We start from the raw sequence: 22,864 nt of genomic DNA, 5'->3' as shown, positions 1-22,864 counted from the left end.
ATTTTGCAATAACTATTAAGTGAAACTTCTTGAAATATTTAAAGCAGAATCTTTGTGATATTGTCCTTATTCTAAAGGATAACCGTCATTTTAAAGGATTTTCTATAGTCTTTCAGTAAAATGTGCCACTTTTCCATATAATTTACCAGTCGTCACCTTCATCAGTATTTAAAATTAAATATCGGTCTTACATTGTTTATATAAGTTTATAAGTAAAAATTGACGTTTAATCTTTTGCATATTTTATGTATTACATGCTGTTATCACCAAATTTATCAAGTTGTTAGATACCTGTATCAACGAGTGTCATGGGAAAATTGTTAGTTCCCTGGCCTATCTGGTTTGAGTGATAATTTAGTTATCTGTTGATAAGGGCGGGTTTTAGAGTTATCTATCCTATATCCTCCTTTGTGATTGAACACATCCAGAAATGGTAGTGAGTTGTTGTTTTTCTTTTCGACGGTGAATTTGATGGATTCTTTTTTACAGTTAATGTCCATCAAAAATTTGTTTAGTGCTTCTGGTCCGTGAGGCCAAATGGAGAACACTCATCCACATATTTTCACCATACTGTGAGTTTTTATTCATGTTTGTGCACAATATTTTCCTCAAATTCTTCCATGAATATATCTACCAATAATGGAGAAAATGAAGATTTTCCAATATAGGATATTATAGGATCCAGCTATACACATGGCTAATCCAAAGTCTTGTTAATAAAAATCGTTGTATAATTGAAAATAGGTGTTGTCAGTGCATAATATAAATTTTGCTAAGAAATTTTTCAATTTTTAATTTAACGGACCCGCCGCGCCACCGTGCTACGGAGAGTACATACTTTAAGTCGTCGATCCCGGCTAATGAACTATATTATACTATATAAATGTTTATAATTGGCAATGGGTGGTAATACCAATTTGACATTTCACTAGATGTTATAGGCATTAGCAATATAGTTAATGTAAAAATCTGTATTTTAAAACTATCAAAATAAATATATACCATAATTATTTGTCTTACCTTTTTTTGGCGCTGTCGAGCTTTTTTCGCCGCTTTCTTTTGAGCCAGTTCCATTTTAGTGAGAGCTAAGTTTCCTTCAATATAACTGACTAAACCGTGTATATCATCGCTGCCAGATGTGGGTGATGATGCAGAGGACCCTGATGCCGAAGATGAACCAGAAGAATCTGTTGTTCTGATCGTAGGGGCTGGTGGAGGTATATTAGTGGGCGAAGACGGTAAGGGTACCCTTTCTTCTACTTTACTAATGACAGTCTTAATTTTCGCAGAATTTGCTTCGGTAGGTAGGTTTTTTCCAGTATCCTTTGTTCTTTTTTCTCGCCTCTGATGGAGCCGATTTCTTAATCTATCTCTTAATTCGCTATTTTTGTGTGTATGTGAGGACAGAGCCTAAAATGTGTATTATGTCGTTTATTAACTGTTATACAGGGTGACGATTTAAAAACTTTCCATAATATCTTTATTCCCGTAAAAAATACGAAAACCAAGAAGGACAGGTTAATTTTGTTTTCAATCTAGAGACTTTGTGAATATTTTTACCCCTGAAGGTTAACTCACTAGTAATGATAAACTGTAAGTAAGACGGGTTAGACTACTTTAATATTATCTGCTCAGCAGTAGCAAAACAATCGCGTTTGAAAGTAACAGAGGTAATTAAAACTTACCTGCACAGAGTTAGAGTTAATGGCTAAAAAAATATTGAAGCTTTAAATGGTTAGATGATTAGTTAACAGCTTTCAGTCCTTAAATAGCAGGAAAAATGTAGTATGCATGCTTCACGTACGATTTCTGTTATTTCACTTAAAACAGCAACCTAATTAGCGAAAAAACAATCAAAAATATCTTAATAATTTCTTTAATTATCTATTTTGCTCTACGCAATAATAAATTTTTGTTTCATAATTCCTGGTCATAGTTGCTGTAAAAGGTCGTGAATAATATCGTCGGGCTGTGTTTTATCAAAAATAAATTGAATATAGGGATTTAAGTCCGGTGAGTTTGAGATAGTTTGTTATTAATTTTATAATTTTAACAATTTTTTAAAGTTGTCTTAAAAAAAAAACAAATTCTCCCGCTTGTAAGAAAGATTCAGCAAAAAATCAGATCAGATATGCGCCGAATACAAAAGGTAAAACTAAAGGTACAAAAACATTGTTTTGGATGACGAGACAAGAAATGTTATATACGTTGAAAAATTCACTTATTTTATTTTCGGAGTGAAATTCCAACCCTAAAAAAAATTCTCAAGAGTTCGAAAACGATGACTTCTTACCCAAGATATCTCGTAGAGTATTAATCAGGATTATGCGCGAAATGAATTTTCGATATGTAAAACCCAACAGAAAAAGTATGATATTAGAAAAAATTAAATTACTGTGTGGGGAAGAAAATATTCAGAAGAAATACGCAAAATTTGCAGCATTGAACGGGAAATATATTATTTGGTTGAAACCTAGATTAACAAAGGACATATAGTTAGAAAAATTATAAATGTCAAAAGTCATCAGGAAAGAGACGGCGTTTAATCATTACTGATATAGAAAGTGATACAGGGTTCCTTGATGGTTTGCTTCAATTTGAATCAAGAAAACAGGAGATCATCATGAAGAAATAACTTCCGAAGTAATTGAACGCTGGTTCAAGAGAATCTTAACAAAATTAGAACCTGGGTCTGTGGTTGTTATGGACAATGCGCCATATCATAGTCGCAGACTAGAACAATTACCGACGACGGCATGGCGGAAAGGGAGAATTCAATAATGGCTTACAGAGTGCATACGAAGAATCAATGCTCAAATTCCAGCTACTTGACATTGCGTGGTTAAGGAAAATTGAATATCTTAAATATGCTGTGGATGAAACTACAAAAGATTATGGTGTCAAAGTTCTGCGTCTACCATCTTATGAAGCACGCAATAACAAAACATTCAAATTAAACGAAATTAAGGAATTTCTAATTCCAGCAATTCTCTATACACTCACACTACACTACACTCTTCTTGTTTTCTAAAAGTTGTGTTTTTAACCAGCTTTCCAAATATTTTTTACCATTTAATTTTAACTAAATTCTACGAGTTATTGTAAATGTTTAAAAAGTGCTATTTATTATTAAATCATTTTGTGTACATAAATGTAATTTTTTTAAACTTTTTTTTCATGGGTTATTAATATACGTCTTAACAAAGAAAATAAGCCCCATATTATTAAGATATATTCAGTCAAACTACTGGACCGGCCTTAGAAATTAGTTCATTTTTCAAAAAATCTTATGAACAAATTAAATTTCGCAAAAACTGTTCAATCGATCTGGTACATCTTTTGCACACATTTCAAACAGGATAAGATCCTCAAGTTCAGGTACATTTAAATAAATTTTAATAAAAAATAAAAAAGTTATCAACAATATTCAGAAACAGCGATTTTGCAGTTTATTTTGCAATAAGTTTTTTGTTTCCTAACCGATTTTAATTTAGCATATTTCATTTTGTGTATTTTATCCAAAAAAAAAGTTGTCTGTTATGAGCAAAATAATGAGCTTGACGTTTTGATTATCTATTTAAACATATTTCCATTAAAAATTGTTGAATTCCTAGATGATAGTCTTTTTGTAATATCTCATACTACCCATTTCAACTATACAGTTGTGTCGAGTAAAAATCTAAATTAATTGGCCTATACTGCCGATATTATAGAACCTGGTTCCATATTATCTACAAGGATTGTATCTATGATTTCAAACAAGTGATGATTGTCGTAGGCTACAACGTTTTGTCCATCAAATCGAATATTCTGCAGAGGAAGTAGTTGAAAAGAAGTTAAAAGGAGGCCTGTCTTGCCAACTTACCTTGAAGAGCAGTTATACTATAGATCAACTCGTACAGACGTAAAGTATTTTCTTTTGAATTAGCTGTGCGGAATCATCTTAAACATTCATTCGGTGCTAAAGAACAAGCCGGTCGTGCATGGCTAGACCACTTTTTGCGTCATCGCCAGGACAAGCTCTCCATTCGCAAACCTACGGGTACGTCTATTTCAAGAGCTAATGGTTAACAGAGCATCCATTATTAACATGCTTTTCGATCTTTTAGAGAGTGAATATGAGAAGCATAAATTTACGGCCGATCGAGTTTTCAACGTGGACGAAATTGGCCTGTCAATCGTTCAAACAAAAATTCCTCACATAATTGTCAGATTGAAGCGAACGAGGTGCAACAATGACAAAATGTAGCACGGGTGCTGATGGCAGATTCATACCGCCTCCCAGTAAAAACATGTCCGATAATCTTACGAGGAATGCACCACTTAGTTCACTGTGGAAATGCCATCTCTCAGGTTTGGTGCAAAGCAACTTAATTCATGACAGGTTTTTACACTTTACTGAATATGTTAAGCCATCTGTGCAGAGTCCCCAGTGTTGTTGTTATTTGATGGACGCTATTCACATACAAGTAATATCGAAATTATAGAACTAGCTCGGCAAAATTATGTCATCATAGTATGCATATCACCGCATAAAATATACAAACTCCAACCTTTGGATAAAACGTTTATGGAGGCACCAAAACAGTGAAGCCCTTCTCCTTTGGATGCGGCATAATGAACTATTCAACCAGGCATATGTTCAGTGTCAAACTGGATCTATAGCGATCAATGGTTTTTCTAAGAACGGAATATTTTCTTGCAATGGGGGAATTTTCTGCAAGAGGAGCGATGAACTGTCTCCGATGGAGACGAGAATCGTGTACCGGCTGGTTGTAATTCACCTCCCGTTTCCATAAAGAAAAGTGTTCAATAGAGGTCGCAAAACTTCTTCCGCGGCTGTTATAACCAGTTCACCTTACAAAAATGAATTGGAGGAATTTACGAAAAAAAGAAAAGTTACACAATTAATTTCTCTGCTCTTGACCAAGAGCAGATTCCTACACCTAGCACTTCTAGTTTGCAAATTGCGTTGAGAAAAATATTTTTAAATCTTTTAAAAAAAGCGGACAAAAAAGAGAAGATCAAAAGCAAACGAAGAATCAGAATTCTTTGAGGAAGGGTGTGACAGCGTTGTTTCTAGCTCATCTAGTGGTCCAGACAATTGTTTGGGGAGAGTACCCAATTCAAAAGATGATGCAATTTGTATTTCTGCGAAGGAAATTTGACGAGGATACAAACTGTGAACTATAACTGCAGTGCATCATGTGCGAAATGTGGACCCATTGTGATTGCGCAGACTGTGAAAAAGACAATTACGTTTGTGATTTTTGTCATAGTTAAATGTATTATTAGTTATAGAATTTTATACCTTTAATTTTTGTTGACCTTAATATGAATCATATCTTTTTGGTGATAATGTGATCAATATATTATCATCACTTTTTCCGTCGAGCGAAAATTAATGTTTCATAATTTTGTATTTCTTTTTGAAACTGTTTTCAGGATGTTATTTTCAACAATGAGTTGAAAAATTATGCTGGAAAAACAAAATGGGGTTGCATATTACCACCTTTTCCTCTACTTTTTGATTATTTTTTAATTATCATTATTTTGTATTTCAACTGAAGTAAGTCTCAATAAAATAATTGTAAACATAACTCTATGAAATCATTAATTTCAGTGCAAGCAAGTTGTAATTCTGTCTGTAACTTTGCAACGGGCTTTTTTAGAAAATGCTGGGTAAAAATTATTAAATAATTCTACAATTGGAGAAAACATTTAATACCCTTTAAAATAATATACCACATATCCCATTGCTCTTTAAAATTGTAAAGTTTTCCTTCTGAAAAAAAAATTAACCTGCTTTTCCCATTGTTAACATTATTTACGGGAATAAAGATATTAATAGTGGGATATTTTCAAATTGTCCCTCTGTTCAATACCAAAAAATCAATACTAATGTTTCATACATGCATACATAAAATAGAAACAATATAGCGTGTTAGCTCGAATAAAAAATAGTTTATTGTTGTACCAGTACCAATACCACCTTTAAAACCTACATCAAGAGACTCGTGGCGTTAATGAAAAAGCAAAAATCTTTGCAGCACGCTCCTTACAAAGGTTTTCAGTCCAAGATAACACAAAATAGAATAAAACCTCACCACTATGCCACACTATGTACAATTAATGAAAGTAACTTCGAAAAATAATTCAAAAAGAGATGAATCTTTCTAGAAAAAAATTGACTAAATTACTTCATTATTGAAAGAACTATCTATAAAGAGGTTTATTATTCTCACTTATATCTACAAAACAATAATACGAATCTACTTTAGGACAAAACAATTGAAAACAGCAATTCATACCAAAAACCAATAAGTAAAACATACAGTATGATGCAAATGTATGGAATAAATTCATTATTTCAGAAACAGACGACTTTTAAAAAAAATCTTAAAACACGTCAATTTAAATTTTTGAATGGCCATCAACTGCTATATATATATATATATATATATATATATATATATATATATATATATATATATATATATATATATATATATATATATATATATGTGTTAGACATTACGTCATCATTGTCGGCGTAATGACGTAATCGACGATGTTTTTAAATACAAACCGAGGTCACGCGACAGCTCATTTGAAAGGTCTCCTTATCGCCTTTGCAACGATATAATCATTTGAATATTTATTTCTACAGGGTTAACCAAAACTGTTGGTTTATTAATACAATTAACTTAAAATAAATGTTTACTTCATCATCATCATCAGTGGCATTACAGCTCGTTATGAGCCAAAGCCTTCTTCAGAATAATCTTCCATTCGCCCCTGTCTCTGCCAACTCTTCTCCATGCTTTAACTCCGATGAATTTTAGATGGATCCTCTATGTCTATGTATCTTGATACCTAAGTTTTAAGTTTTGGTCTTCCTCTGGCTCGTTGTGTTTTACATGTTTACTTAAAAACAATTAAATTACAACAAATGTTCAAATTGACTACCTTCAGCAATAATACAATGTGCAAGACGGTTAATAAATTCTTTCCTAACGTTTTCGATGACTTCAGGTGTTATTTGTGCAATTTCCGTTCTGATGCGCTCCTTCAACTCTTCTACATTATTCAGTAGATTTTGATATATTCTGCTCTTTAAATATCCCCACAAAAAAGTCTAACGAAGTCAAATCTGGAGACCTTGGTGGCCATCCGATGGGACCCCTTCTACCTATCCACCTACCTGGGAAAACGTTATTAAGGTAATTTCGTACCTCAACGGCGTAGTGTGGGGAAGCCCCGTCATGTTGGTACCACAAATTATTTCTATTTGGAAATAGCTGATTCAGCTGTGGCAACAGATAATCCTGAAGAAATTCTAGATAACGAGAAGCAGTTAAGTTTTCCTCAAAAAAATATAGCCCTACAATTTGATTGTTTATAATGCCGGCCCAAACATTCACCTTCTCGGGATATTGTGTCCTATACTCTTCCATCCAATGTGGATTTTCACTTGCCCAGTATCGATATGTCTGGCGATTTACGTGACCGTTCAGCATAAAAGACGCTTCATCAGAAAAAAGTACCTTTTGTATGAAACCCCGATCTCTGTTACATTTTTCCATAATGGATTCGCAGAATTCGATTCTTCTATCAAAGTCATCTTCTAATAGCTCCTGGACCAGATGTACTTTGTATGGATGCCACTTCTCTTTTTTTAGCACTCTTACAACTGGTGGACATTATTATCTAGTGCGACCTGCCTAGAACTGGTATGGGGATTGTCTTGAAACGCAAGTACGTCAAGTTTCTTGGTTTCGGATATTGATTTTCTACCACTTCTGAGAAGATCTTAAACATGGCCCGTTTCTCTAATTTTTTTTTTCAATTTTACTTACTGTTGATTGAGTAATTGGTTCGCGATTGGGGTATTTAGCATTAAATAAATTACGAACTTCTGTTTGAGTCCTCACTCTATCTCCATAACCAATCATGATTAAAATCTCGATTCGTTCTGTTTCTGTTAATTTCATATTTGTAAATGCTGTCTTGTAATATCGGCAAAATACTGGAAGAGTCAAAATTTGACGTCTATTATTTGACAGATTCATAGATCATTGACAAATAAAGACGAGTCAATTACAATATTGATTTAAATATTTTTGAAAAATAACTTGGAATACTTACTACAATAATTAATTTTAGATTATAATGTAGCATTGTTTGTTATCAATGTATTTTTTTTCGGAACCAGCAAAAAACAATATTTTGTTTTATTCCTAGTGGCGTTCCTTAGTGTATTTTAGTTCAGTGAATGAATATTTATTGTAATTCCATGGTACTTGACAAAGTTCATAATTTTAGTGAACCCTGTAGAAATAAATATTCAAGTGATTACATCGTTGCAATGATGATAAGAAGACCTTTCAAATGAGCTGTCGCGTGCCCTCGGTTTGTATTTAAAAAAATCGTCGATTACGTCATTACGCCGAAACTGATGACGTAATGTCCAACACATATATGTCAGTTGATGGTCATTCAAAAATTAAAATTGACGTGTTTTAAGATTTTTTTTAAAAGTCGTCTGTTTTTGAAATAATGAATTTATTCCATACATTTGCATCATACTGTATATTATCGCCGGATCTCAACGCATCGAAAATAGGTGTTCGATGAGACAGTGACAGCCGATGTTTCTATAATTTGCTATAAGTTTATCGTATTTTTTGTATGCGTATAAAAAGAGCGCACTTTAGTTCTATGAGTAAAGCTGGTTTCATAGAATGTAATAACGCAATTGTACATAACTTTATAATAAACAAGGCGTTCAATACCTGAATACCTTAAATCTAAACAAAGACCTACAGGTGCCCTTCAATAGAGAGATGATCGTTCAGCAGATACTTATCAAGCTTGATGACAGGCAGGGAAATTTAATACTCTACCACCGGGTATGGAAAGACGGTTAAAAAATGGAGGCTACTAATCTACTACGTGAAGATGATTTCTTGATGGAAAGCTCCTTATCATATTAATTCTGCTCATCATCTCAATTTATATTTTCTATGCGTACCTTCTATCATTCCATTTTGTTATCTAGTTCTAACATCTTTTATGTTGTGTTAAATAACTTTCAGATCTTGCGTTAAATAGCTTATTATTTTGAACTTAAATCTATATTTGCAGTTAAACAGTCTGTGTTAGTTTTACTATATTTTAACTAGGACCATGTTTTAACACAAGCTACCATCAAAAAGCGTTGATTATGCAAATTAAAATTAAATAAGAGCATTACCGTTCCAAAAACTTCACAGTATGTACAATCACACTTTTTTGCTTCTTTTTGGTGGTCACACATTCCACTATGACCTTGGCAGACAGCTAAATTAAAAAACGGTAATATTAAAACAATTTCTCTTATATAATTACATACATTAAAAAATAACAAGGCTAAAACCAAAAAATGTTGACCAGGATATGAATAGTAAATATTTGATTCCGTGGTAAAGCAAAAAGAGATATGAAGATTAATTGCTGTAGCATTATTTATGCTATTCTTTTATTAAAACTCGAGGAGGCAACACTGTAAATATTAACTACAAACAAGACAGCTCACCGATTGTAACGTTTATGGAGATAAACGTTATTAAACCTTATTTATTTCTAGGACAGTCTACACGCCTCCTACAACTAATCATATTTTGGTCGAACAGTAATTTTGCCTGTAAAAATATATTGTAAAGTTCAAATTGTTTAAAACAAATAGTTTTTTTAATTAATATTTATTAAATAATAATTAAATATTAAATATGAGCCGTTGGAAGACAGTGTGGTAGAAGTAACAAAATTCCATTTTCGCCCAAATATCGGCAAAAGATTCATTTTACAGGAATCTGTATTCACACAAAATATGAAATAATTATGTTTGCCAATGCACCCATAGATGGCACAACTAGTTAACGAAATGCTAATAGCAATGAAAGGCAGAGTGGTACATGTCCGTAGACGCGTGACTTATACCACTGTGGCATTTAACAGATTTTAGTAGCACGTTTGAAATTAGTTTATTTTGAGATCTGAAACATGAGTTCTAGTGAATCTGAAATAGAACCTTTTCCTGGTAGTGACAGTGAATATGAATCGGACAGATGGGATAATTCGAAATCATCATTATCTTCAGGTACAAATAGTTATTGTTTACATTTAACAAAATAAATAACCTCTAAATTATTTTAGATGAGAATGAAAATGTTTTATCTGATGAAGCATCAGGTTCTCAAAGTAAGCATGAAAGTGGCAATCAAAGGAAACGAGTTGGAAAAAAGCGCTTTAGAGAACCCGAAAAACATATCAAGGTAATACGTAAGAGAAATAGGAATACAGGACGTGAATATTACTGTACATCTGGCAAAAAGGTACCACACAAAACATTTTCTAATACTACTTGTAATTGTAGAAAAAAATGTTTTAACCGAATTGATGAGCAAGAGAGAAAAACAGTATTTGAAAACTTTTGGAAAATGGGCGATTTTTCTGCACAAAATGCATTTCTTTCTGGTTTAGTTAAACAAAGTGCCATTAAACGTCGACGTCCTCGTGATCAAAGTAGAACGAATATTAGAAGTAACACAAATATGTATTTTGTTAATACTTTAAATATTTCACAAAATGTTTGTAAACAGTACTTTTTGCAAACGTTTCAAATTTCGAATGGTCGACTTGAAAGAGCAGTTCAACGTTCACGTGTTTCATCGCCTAGAGAAGATTTACGAGGTAGGCATAAACCAACAAATAAAACTCCTGAAGAACGTGTAGAATATGTACGTGAACACATTGGCAGTTTCCCCATGTACCAGTCCCATTACACCCGAAGTCATAATCCGAATAGAAAATACCTCGATACCAGTCTGAACATAAGAATTATGTACAATCTTTATAAAGAAAAATGCTCAACAGAGAATATAAGTCCAGTATCGGAAGCAATGTACCGAAATGTATTCCATCGTGATTTTAATCTACACTTTCATAGTCCATCTAAAGACACAGGTGTGAAGTGTGATACATTTAAGGCAAAACTAGCGTGTATCACCAATGAGCAGGAAAAGACTGATCTAAAAACACAGCATGCGTTGCATTTGTTGAAAGCTGAAAAGACAAGAACAAGTCAAGCTAATGACAAGAAATTGACTATTGTAAATACAGGAAAAATGTACTGCTTTATGTTCGACCTAGAAAGGGCTTTGCCTTTTCCGACATTAACCTGTTCCATTGCGTATTATAAAAGAAACATGTACGTATACAATTTTGAATATTTTGAAAAAATTGTATACGTGGAAAACGTGGTGACTACATGGAAAAGAAAATGCGAAGGCATGGGAGTACCGGTACGGAACGAATACCTATATACATTAAGTTTTGCAGACGATCAAGTAGTGATTGCACAAGACCAAGACGACCTCAGCTACATGATGAAGAAACTACAAGAAGAATATACCAAGGCTGGCCTAGATATTAACCTCGCGAAAACAGAATACCTATCTACAAGTGAAGTGGACATAGAAGATCTACAGATTGATGACAACGTAACAATCAAAGGAAAGGATAAATTCAAATACCTGGGGTTTATAATCACGAAAAAGGCAACAACAGAGGAAGAAATTACACAAAGATTAGGACAAACAAGAACAGCAATCCGACAACTTAACTCAGTATGGTGGGATAGACACCTAAATATGAAGACAAAAACGCAGATTTATAAAACATTAGTGCGAAGTATTATGACATATGGGGCTGAAAATTGGATCATAAACAAGAAAAACAGCAGTAAGATAGTAGCAACAGAGATGGAATGCCTGCGAAGATGCTGCAGAGTAACAAGAATGGATAGGAGAAGTAATGACGAAATAAAGCAAAGAACATCAATAGAAACAGACATACTAACATATATAGAACAAAAAAGACTAAAGTGGTATGGACATGTAAGAAGAACTAGCGACAGCAGATGGATAAAGAGAATAACCGAATGGAGCCCCATAGGAAGGAGGAAAAGAGGACGACCCCGAAAATCCTGGAGGAACGAAGTAGACGACGCCATGAGTAAGAGAGGACTAAACGATGGAGAATGGAACAACAGAGAGAGATGGAAACGGTTGAGCGAGGGAAGGCAGTGAATACTGTAGAATCCCTATATATATATATATATATATATATATATATATATATATATACGTATACAATTTAGGGATACACGAGTTGGCCGAAAAAGAAAAGTCTTTTATGTATGTTTGGGATGAAATCACTGCTTCCAGGGATCACAAGAAATCGGATCATGCATACGAAAGCATATTATGACAAATGCAAATGCAGCAAAGTATATTATTGCTTACAGCGATGCTTGCGGCGGTCAAAACCGCAACTTCAAGCAGTGTTTGTTCTGGTTAAAATTAATGGCAGATACAGATATTGAAGTAATAGATCATAAGTTTATGGTGTCGAGCCATTCATTTTTACCAAATGATCGAGATTTCGGTCAAATTGAACAGTATGCCAAAAATCGTTTAAAATATACCCCTGAAGACTGGTATACAACAATAAGAAAATGTAGGACAAAAAATCCTTTTTCGGTGTACGAAATGAAAAAGGAAGACATTCTCTCCATAGCAGCAGTGGAAAACTCCGTAACTCGCCGCAAGAAAAATGAAAATGATTGTACAGTATCTTGGTTGAACATCAAGTGGCTGCATTTTGAGAAAGATCAATCGTACAAAATATTTTATAAGACCACTTTCAACGAAGACTTCAGTTTTGAAACAATTAACATTTTTCCACAAAACAATAAAAAAGGTGCCCCTAAACTAATGAAAAATATGAAACTTACACCACTGTACTCTGCTCCACTTAAAATTAGCGCCAATAAAAAAAAGGATATGGTGGATCTACTCCAGTTCATACCACCCTACCAACAGGAGTATTTAAGAATATTTTGGAAGACCCGTCCATTGAAGATATTGGACCCTTGGGAGAGGAAGAACTTACATGATTTTGTGCTAATAGAATATTAGTTTAAGCTGTAGTTATTTTTATTACTTTTATTAGTGTTGAGAAGCAAAGGGGTCTATCACAAATTATTAAAAAACCAAAAGTAAAATTAAAATTATCATGCTAATTTTACACCAAAATCTAAGTTAACATGTTTGTAAACTATATCGAATAAAAAAATTATAATAACTTGTACCACTCTGGCTTTCAACGGCTCATATAATAGTTTATTTAATAATAAATTCAATACATCTGCGTTAATATATACATTTATTTTTAGATGAGTTGACATGGTCAATTAACATTTTTACATTTTGCGTTGATGAATAAATCCTTTGCGTATTCATTCAAGATTCAAGGGAGAAGATCTGTTGGCCGAAGGCAGAACTCATGATTGAAGAATCTACGTGATTAGTATCAATGCAGATCGATTGATTTGTTTAGAGCAGCAAGCTCAAAAATAAAAATAGCCATTATGATTGCCAACCTCCGTAGGGAGACGGCACTCTAAGAAGAAGTATTCATTACCTTTAACAGGTGGCCCATTGATGGTATTCAAAAATAGGATAGGGTTTAGAATTTCACCTTGCTGAGTACCTTTTCATTTCTTTCAGGAGGTGCAATCCGAAGTAAAGTTAAGAAAACTATAAGTAAAAGAAGCAAAAACAAAATACATGCACATCGCAGACAAAATAAAACACAACTCTCGGAATTTCGAATCAAAATTTTTAAGACAATGAAATCACTCAAGTTCTTAGGACAGGGCTTCCCAAACTATGCGTCGCGACACCCTGGTGGGTCGCTGTGTTGTCCCAGGGGCGTCGCGTGTCAGCGCGGACTTTTAATACAGAAAATATATTTATTTGATTTTAAATGAGTATAAAATATATGTATTAATAAATAAATCAAATAAAAAAATATAACATCAAGTCTATAGACCCTTGAATTATCCGAAATTATTCAATCCGAAAATTATCCGATTGTCCACGAAATTATCCGAAAATCGGATAATTATCCGGACATTGGCAACACTGGAGTCGAGTCAGCGCCAGGCGCATTCTCTTTCGTGGGTCGGCTCCCCTCCCCCTTGTTCACTACTCTCACGCGTATTATGTCATTTAGTCAAGATTTTGTTTTTTTTTTATTATGCTCGCGGAGTTTTTTGCTATCAACAATGGATATTTATATTCAAAAGAATAGAAAACGAAGTGAAGAATCAGGCGAGACCAATAATATTTGGATTTACCTACGTTACTAAAGGGAATGTAGAACTTCCACAATGTGTTGTTTGTCATAAAGTGTTGGCAGCTAAAAGTATGCTTTCTAATAAACTAAAACGGCACTTGGAATCAACTCAGTCATTTACAAGGTATGCCAAGAGACTTTTTTGTAAGAACATTGCGAGAGCTAGAACATCAGACCACGCCTTTATTTTCAAGAGCACCAATTCCTACCAAAGCATTCCTCGACTCTTACATGGTAGCTTACCGTGTTGCCAAATGTAAAAAACCAGATACTATAGCTGAGGAACTGATTTTACCTGAAGCGGTTAATATGGTAACACTGATGATTGGAGAATCGGCAGCTAAACAAATAAAAAATGTACCTCTTTCAAACAATACGATTAGTCGCCGTATTCACGACATGGCAGAAGATATTAATGAGCAAAGTGCGGGGAAACTTTCAGGTTTATTTGCCATTCAACTGAACGAGGCGACTGATAGTAATGATGATGCTCAATGAATATGTTATGAACGGTACATACAAGAAACAAGTATATGTGAGGATTTGTTATTTTACAGAAAAATATGTGAAAGTTGTAAAGCTACTGATTTATTCGAGATTTTTAACTCATATATGACTGAAAATAATATTACCTGGGATAACTACTAGAGTCACGAGAGCAGTTTCCAGATACAATTAATTTCCTATCACAAAACACGGAACCTGCTAGATCAGTTAAATTTCTTGGTATTCATATTGACCAGAATCTGAATTGGGGGGAACAAATACAAAATACGACAAGAAAACTGAATAGAGCCTGCTACTCATTAAGGGCGTTAAAGAGCTATCTAGACCAGGGGATTTTACTATCAGTATATTATGCAAACTTTTATTCTATTATGCGATATGGGGTAATCTTCTGGGGTGCTGCAGTAGATAGCTCAACTGTCTTTATAGTCCAAAAAAAGGCAGTCCGTGTGATCTTAGGATTGAAGGCGGGAGAATCCTGTAGAGGCCGATTCAAATCACTCAATATACTCACTTTCTCAGCCATCTATATATTTGAATGTATTATGTTCCTTTTTAAAAATTTTTCTTTGTATTGTCACCTGCTTCCCAATCATGAATATAATACAAGAAGCCTTAATTTGAATTTGCCACTTCACAGATTGTCTATAACAGAGAGAAGTCCTTTGTATGCGTGTGTTAAATTTTATAATAGTCTACCATCTGACATTCAACAGGAAACGCACTATAGAGCTTTTAAAAGAAAGGTTTTTCAACACTTAGTTGACATTGAGCCCTACACTGTGGCGGAGTACCTGGCCTATCCTTCTCCTTGATCAGCATATTTAATTTGTAATGTTAATATATTTTAAATGCGTAATGTCAATATATATATATTTTTTTTAATCTGTAATGAATAATGTGACGTTATTTGCTCAATTATGTTGAAAAATTTATGCAAATAAAAATTTACTCTACTCTACTCTACTACTCTAACTGTGTAGGCATGTGTACGGATGGTGCCCGAGCGATGTCTGGATAGTATGGAGGGCTACAAGCTCTCATCAAAACCAAGGCTCCAAGTGTAAAATGGACATATTGTATCATACATAGAGTGGTCTTAGCAGCAAAGAACGTTACACCTGAATTAAGCGTTGTGATGGATAGCTTTATTAAAGTGGTGAACTACATTAAAACACGACCCGTGAAATCAAGACTCTTCCACAAACTTTGTGAAGAAATGGGGGACGAGCACACCTCTTTAATTTATTATTGCAACTCTCGTTAGCTGTCCAAAAGCAAAGTACTCGCACGTATATACGAATTAAGAAATTAATTTTACACGTATCTACATACAGAATCACATGATAATGCGCAAAACTTTATTAATTCGGAGTTTATAATAAAATTAGCATACCTCTGTGACATATTCAACTAATTAAATGATCTTAATAAATCTTTGCAGGAAACTGCAATTGGCTGATAAAATTACTGGGTTTCAGAAGAAGTTGCTCTTATAGAAGAGAAAATTAGAAGATCAAGAAATTGACTGATTCCCTGTTTAATAAGGTATCCTACAAGAAAAATCGATAGAAATCCTTGATATTACTTAAAAAAATATGTTTACACAACATTGAGCGAACACTTTGAGAAGTATTTTCTCAAAGATATGGAGCAATAGGACTGGGTCAGAAACCCTTTCCTGTCATCCACGCCATCGACACTTTCAACAGAGGAAGAAGAACAACTGACAGAATTATCCTGTGATTCCAGCCTAAAGCTTCAATACGACAAGGACAAACTGTCTGAATTGAAGGTTTTATTAACATTTGCGACTTCGCACTTGTGAGAAATGGGCTTTTCTGCAGTTGCAGTAATTAAAAACAAGTACGGGTCAAACATAAACTTAGAAAAAGACATGAGAGTGGAAATTTCCAAACTGGAACCCCGGTTTCATAAGCTGTCCTCAAAAAAGCAAGCACATCCCTCACATTACTCAGCTAGTTACATAAATAAATATCCCTTTTCATTTTTGTGCCTATGTTTTGATTTCGTTCTTAATTTCTAATAAAAAATATAAATGTTCAAATAGTGTTTTTATTATAACTATAACCCGTTACTAGGCTAGTACTAAAATTGGTAAGAATTATTGGGGGTTGGGTTAAGGGGGCGTCGCAAAAAATAGCAAAGTTCCAAGGTCTTCACAGTACGAATAAGTTTGGGAAGCCATGTCTTAGTAGAATTAACTATTAGGACTATTGAAGAATCAGATAAATAGTAGAATGAAACTACAGAAGAATTCAAACAGCACCTTCTACCGAAAAAAAAAAAAAAAATATTTAGAGATAAGCACATACGCCAAAACACAAAAATTAATATCTATTGTAATGTATGCCACAGAAACACTACATTAATGACACGAAAGTAAAAACTAAAAAGTTTTAAAAGAAAAGTAATAAAAAATATATTGGGACCTCAGGTAATAGGTAATAGAAACCGTCCTCTTTCCACGAATGGGAGTCGAATACAACGAATATCATAATGGCAGATCAATGCTGGTATACAGACAGCTCTAAAACCGATGAAGGAGTAGAAGCTGGGGTATATGGACTGAAACCGTCGAAATCGAAAGTAGATATTGCTTAACTTTAATATTCGAAATATTTTAATTAATTAATTTTTCTGTAAAAAACTGTTTTTTATTTAATTTTCCTGCGTAAACAATAAAGTTTTAACCACCCTGTATATTTTTAAGTATATAAAACTGACTAATTCTATTTTGTGTTACTTGCTTTTTGTGTTTTTAATCACTAATTCATTTACCCAAGTGATATTGTCAGTACTGTTTTGAACGAACATGGAAATGCTATTTGTTTTATTATCACTCGCTAATACCTTCACAATAAATTCAAATCTTAGTTTTGCCATTTGTACTTAAAATTATACACTCGCGATCATAAAATCCGGGTCACCTTGAAAATCACCGATATTTCATTTTTAACGAGCTTTATCCTAAATAATAATAACACAAATACAAACTAATGCATGTTTCTGAGAATTGTTGCGGTTTCCTTTGTAACAAAGAATTCCAATAGTGACGATTTCGCGGTAAAGTGCACACTTCCCAAAATGAACGCTACCTGTAACTCTGCTTGTTTTAAATGTCTCGTTTGTACTTCGACTTTCTGTTCAAATGCAACGGACAAACGTTTATTTTTGCTACCATTAGTGTTTATTAGTGCCATTATTAGTGTTTATTTTTTGACAAAAATGCCTTTGACTGTTGTTGAAACGGCACAAATTGTTGCACTTGTGGAAGACGGTCACACTCAACGGCAAGTCGCAAGAACTGTTGGCGTAAGCCTTTCTACGGTTCAACGAGTGCTTCAACGCTTGCAGGAGGCAAGTTTGCTAACCAGGCGACCTGGCTCTGGACGAAGAAGAACGACCAAGGCACTAGATGAGCGTTTCCTTGTGTTTCAGGCTTTACGAAACCAGACCTCAACTGCGGTTATGCATCAAAATCGTCTAGAGGAAGTACGAAATCGCTATTTTAGTGTTGCAACAGTCAGAAGAAGACTTCGTTCTTCTTGACTATCTTCTCGGGTAATGGCTAGAGGACCGCCACTATGCCGGGTGCCTCGTGTTGCACGACTAGCTTTTGCTCGACAATACGCGCATTGGGGAATTAACGATTGTAGCAAAGTGTTATTCTCAGATGAATCCCATTTCTGCCTAACTGGATTCGATGGACGTGTAAGAGTTTGGAGGAGAACCGGTGAACGATTTTCACAAGCTTGCATTGCTCCAAGAATGCCATTTGGTGGAGGCTCGGTCATGGCTTGGGGAGGTATATCTTTCGACTTCTACACAGAATTACCCTTCATCGAAATTGGGTCCCTACCTGCACGAAGGTACATTACGGAGATTTCGGAAAAACATGTTATGCCCAACATGGCAGGGCTTGGAGAAAACGCCGTTTTTATGCAGGACAACGTGCGACTGCACGTTGCCAGAATCAGTATGTAATACTTGGACGAAGTTGGAATTACGAGGGTACCCTGGCCAGCTAGGTCTCCGGACCTGAATCCCACCGAACATCTCTGGAACGATTTGAAAAACGTATTCAAACCCATACACCTCATCCTAGCAACGCACAGGGGTTTAAGGATCTGTTAGTGAGAGAGTGGAATAACATACCACAACATATAATCCGGAGAAAAATTGAGAGTATGCCCCGTCGTCTGCAAGAGGTTATTAGAGCAACTGGAGGTAATACACGATATTGGTCATTGAAATTTCACTGATTTTTTACCACGTTCTGTATTTTCCATTTTTTTTTCGTATGTCTGTTTTATCAACAATTTGATTTGTTTTGTTTCTTTCAATAAAAATAATAAAAAACCATTTTTTTTTCTTTCAAAACAAACATTGATGACAAATAAAAAATACATTAGCCAAAAAAAAGGTTATTACTGCACCAGAGGCAAAAATATTTAAGAAACTTGAAATTTTCAAGATGACCCGGATTTTATGATCGCGAGTGTAAGCAAAAATGTTGTTTTGTAATAATGTTTGTTTCTTCAATCAGAAAAGTTTCATTAATAAGACTCAATTGCGATTCTCTGCAAAAAGAAACAACATTTGAAGCTTTTAACTAATATTAAAATGACGTCTCTTATGGCAGTGATAAAACTAATAATGAAAAAAAAAAAGAGTCACTGTCAAAAGCTCCATTTTAAAATAAGACAGTATCACCTAAAGTTATTAACTAGAAAGTAAAAAAAAACTTTTAGTATTTTGACAGTGGCCTAACAAACTATTAAAACCAAAATTACATAAAATAGAAAGAATGTTCAGTTTTTCTTCGCGCGCGCGCCACACTCACACGCACACACACACACACACCAGGTGAAAGAAAAAAATGCTTTTCTTATGTTAAGTTTGAGACACTGCAGGGATTACATTACAAGGTACAAGGGTGGATTTACATCGAAACCATGTTGTAGTCTGATGTTTTATGAACATTTTGTTTTTTTAGTTTTCCTGACATTTTTAAAAACAAATAAAATAGACAGTTTTATTCTTTAACATGTGTTTTAACTGAAACAATATTAAATTAAGAATAAAAAATAACAACAGTTAACAAAACTTAAAAAAAAAAGAAAGAAAGATAACGTAAACTAATATCGCGTGTTTCCACCTCTACTTTATCACTTATATATACCATATATAAGTAATACCCAGTATATACAAACAAGAACATATATTAAACCGAAAAAACATTTATGGCAAAGTTACGGTAAGCAGGTCAGTGGATGTTCTGCAATGAGTCTTGTATTCTTCTGAGCAGTAAAAACAATGTTTTGAAAGATTTTTTTATAACTTTATCGAAACTATTACAGCTTAGCTGTTTAATACTTTTTGGTAAAATATTGTAATAGTTATAATTAAGACAATTTTTTCTGAACGACTTAATCTACAGCGTTTTGTTCGTAGGTAGTGACAGTTTCGCGTATTGTCAACATGGACATCAGACTGCTTTATTAAATGGGCACGTTTTCTGTGAATTTCAGTTAGAACTTGAAATATCAACAGAGTAGGTAGCGGCATAATTTTGAATTTGATAAAGAAAGGTCGGCAGTGTTCTAGATAACTAACCCCTGCTAAAATCCTGACAGCTTTCTTTTGCATTCTAAATTACACCATAGTTTAAGTGAGAGTGGAATAAAGAAAAATATGTCATTTTTAATGTTTCAAAGTTGACAACCCTTGCTAGTTGGCGAATAACAAATAATGAACTTGATAGCTTTTTCTTAAGTTGTGATATATGAGCCGACCAATTGAGTCGATTATCTATGGTTATTCCCAATAGTTTAACAGTATCTTTGTTATCTAGATCATTGTGTAAATTACTTGCAGATATAACCAAATGTTGCGTTTTATCAGAGTTAAGTTTTAGTTTGTTTGCAGCAAAAACAATGAGCTAGACACTAACAGAAACTTTTAGAGTAGAGTAGAGACATTTTTAAATCATTATTTTTCCTGATATAACGAATGTCGTATCATCTGCGAATTGTATGGTTTTGTACGGAGATATGAATTTAGGCAAATCGTTGACATAAATAATAAACAAAAGAGGTCCTAACACCTAACCTTGTGGGACTCCATGTTTTACGGATAGAAAATCGAAGAAATGGTCTTTAGACACTACCGCCTGGTGTCTGCCACATAGATAAGAAGTTATAAGCTTACGAGGGATACCTCTGATTCCATATTAATTTAATTTGTGGAGCAAAATGGCGTGTGAAACGCAATCAAAAGCCTTCGACAAGTCCCAAAGAGAAATTGATATGCGATTGCCGCGTTCAAGCCCCTCAATTAACTGGCTCACAACATTAAATACCGCGTTCGTAGTAGAACGAGCACTTCTGAATCCATATTGTGAGTTGCTAAAGTAATTATTTGACTCAAAATAGGAATAAAATTGTTGTTTGATAACCTTTTCAATCACTTTCCCAAAAGTAGAAACAATGCTTATGGGTCTGTAATTATCAGTTTTTGAGTATTTTAGTACTTCTGGAAATACTCCAGTTGATAGAAAAAATTAATAAGATGAGTGAAAGGTGTTAAAACTATTTGGTACGTTTTTTTTTTAAATTTTGCTATTCATTTCGTGAACGTCCCTACAATTAGAATTACTAAGAGACTTTATTATTTGAGAGACCTCTTCTTCCCGAACGGGACGAAAAAAAGACTTGCTCGGAGAAGGATAATTTCTATAATTGAAGAGGACATCGACATTATTAGTGGAACGAGATGTAATTATATTCTCTGAAATTGTAGTAAAAAAAAATGATTTATTTCGTCTGGAGGTAGATCAGGTTGTACCGCACTGGATCTTGTGTAGTTTGTATCGAAATTTACTAGCAGAATTTTCCAGCAGTCTCTAGGTTTTTTTTTTTAATTTTTTTTTTAATTTTTTTTTTTTTTATTATTTAGTTTGATGGCCAGGTAAAGTCTCTAGGTTTATTATTGGAATTAGTAATAAAATTACAGTAAGCCAACTTTTTAGCAATTTTTAATTGCCGATTATATTCAAATTTTTGTTGTTTATATACTTTGAACAAATCGGAATCCTTAGTGGCATCTGCAATGTGTTTAATAAGAGAAAGATTAGATCTGTAAGATCTTAATTCATTAGTGTTACATTAGTCAATATTTTCGAATTTGTTTTTTATTTTATGGTTTGTTATTATTTAACATACAATAAAAATAAACTTAGTCTCCGGTTACTTTTACGAGTCAGTGTATTATTTTATTTCAGTGTATTTGTCGTTTTATTTTATTATACATATGCGCAATCTACCGCTCTGTCCGTAGCCGACGATAAGAAAGCTATGCTTCCAAAAGAAGGAGAGGGCTAAGAATTGTACTTTGCGGGTTACATCTTTTGACATTAAAATTGAAACCACTTGCTGTAACTTTTATTAGTCTGTCATTTAAGTGGATGACCTATACAAGTGTATTTTTTTAGGATAGTACATTTACAACGGTGCCTATAGCCTTATTATTATTATAAAATACTTCGAATAATTTTTGGGATCGCAACAATATTTTGTGCATCTCGGATTTCATTGTTATGAGGTTATTATTGGTGGATCTACCTTTATGAAATCAACTTTAGATATAAGTTTTACTAGAACAGTGTAAAATAGACAAAAAATGACATTTTAACTATGTGGCACAAGTGAGATTGATCTATGGTTAATTTTTAGACTAGAAAGTTTGCGTAATATTTAAAAGACCACTTTTCTTGTCTTTCTTTTTTTCTCACGAGCCTTACATTGTATCTTTGGCCGTGCCAATAAGTTTGCATAGGCGTAGGTGACCAGGTTATCCAGGAAATAATGTTTGTCGTTGCTTAGTCTACCTGTCAGCCTATCCATGACCAAATTTCACAAGGGAGGAGATAAAACATCCCCTTCGGAGAGACTCTGGCTACCTGCGCTAACCCTAGTAACGTTTCATAAATATTACACGGTTTCTCAGCATGCAGTCTAGTCTATCCATATGTAGCTGATTTCGCCTATTACTTTCAGCCGCATTGCCGTTGTGAGTGCTTCATACGAGG

The 22,864-nt window shown here is 33.9% G+C and overlaps 1 protein-coding gene across 3 annotated transcripts in view; it reads right to left on the bottom strand.

Annotated features, from left to right (window-relative positions):
* LOC140451920 (uncharacterized) overlaps positions 1-22,864 on the bottom strand; it is a 45,234-nt gene that overhangs the window by 13,452 nt on the left and 8,918 nt on the right. For all 3 annotated transcript variants that reach the window (XM_072545885.1, XM_072545886.1, XM_072545887.1), the window contains exons 12-13: positions 9,257-9,342; positions 1,021-1,410 (exon numbers count right to left, since the gene is read on the bottom strand). In XM_072545885.1, the coding sequence (XP_072401986.1) occupies positions 1,021-1,410; positions 9,257-9,342 (476 nt within the window). The remainder of the gene's footprint in view (positions 1-1,020; positions 1,411-9,256; positions 9,343-22,864) is intronic.

Source organism: Diabrotica undecimpunctata, chromosome 10 (genome assembly GCF_040954645.1).
Source record: "Diabrotica undecimpunctata isolate CICGRU chromosome 10, icDiaUnde3, whole genome shotgun sequence".
NCBI lineage: Eukaryota > Metazoa > Arthropoda > Insecta > Coleoptera > Chrysomelidae > Diabrotica > Diabrotica undecimpunctata.
Note: the sequence above shows the minus strand (reverse complement) of the source record. Positions and strands in the feature narration are given on the sequence as shown.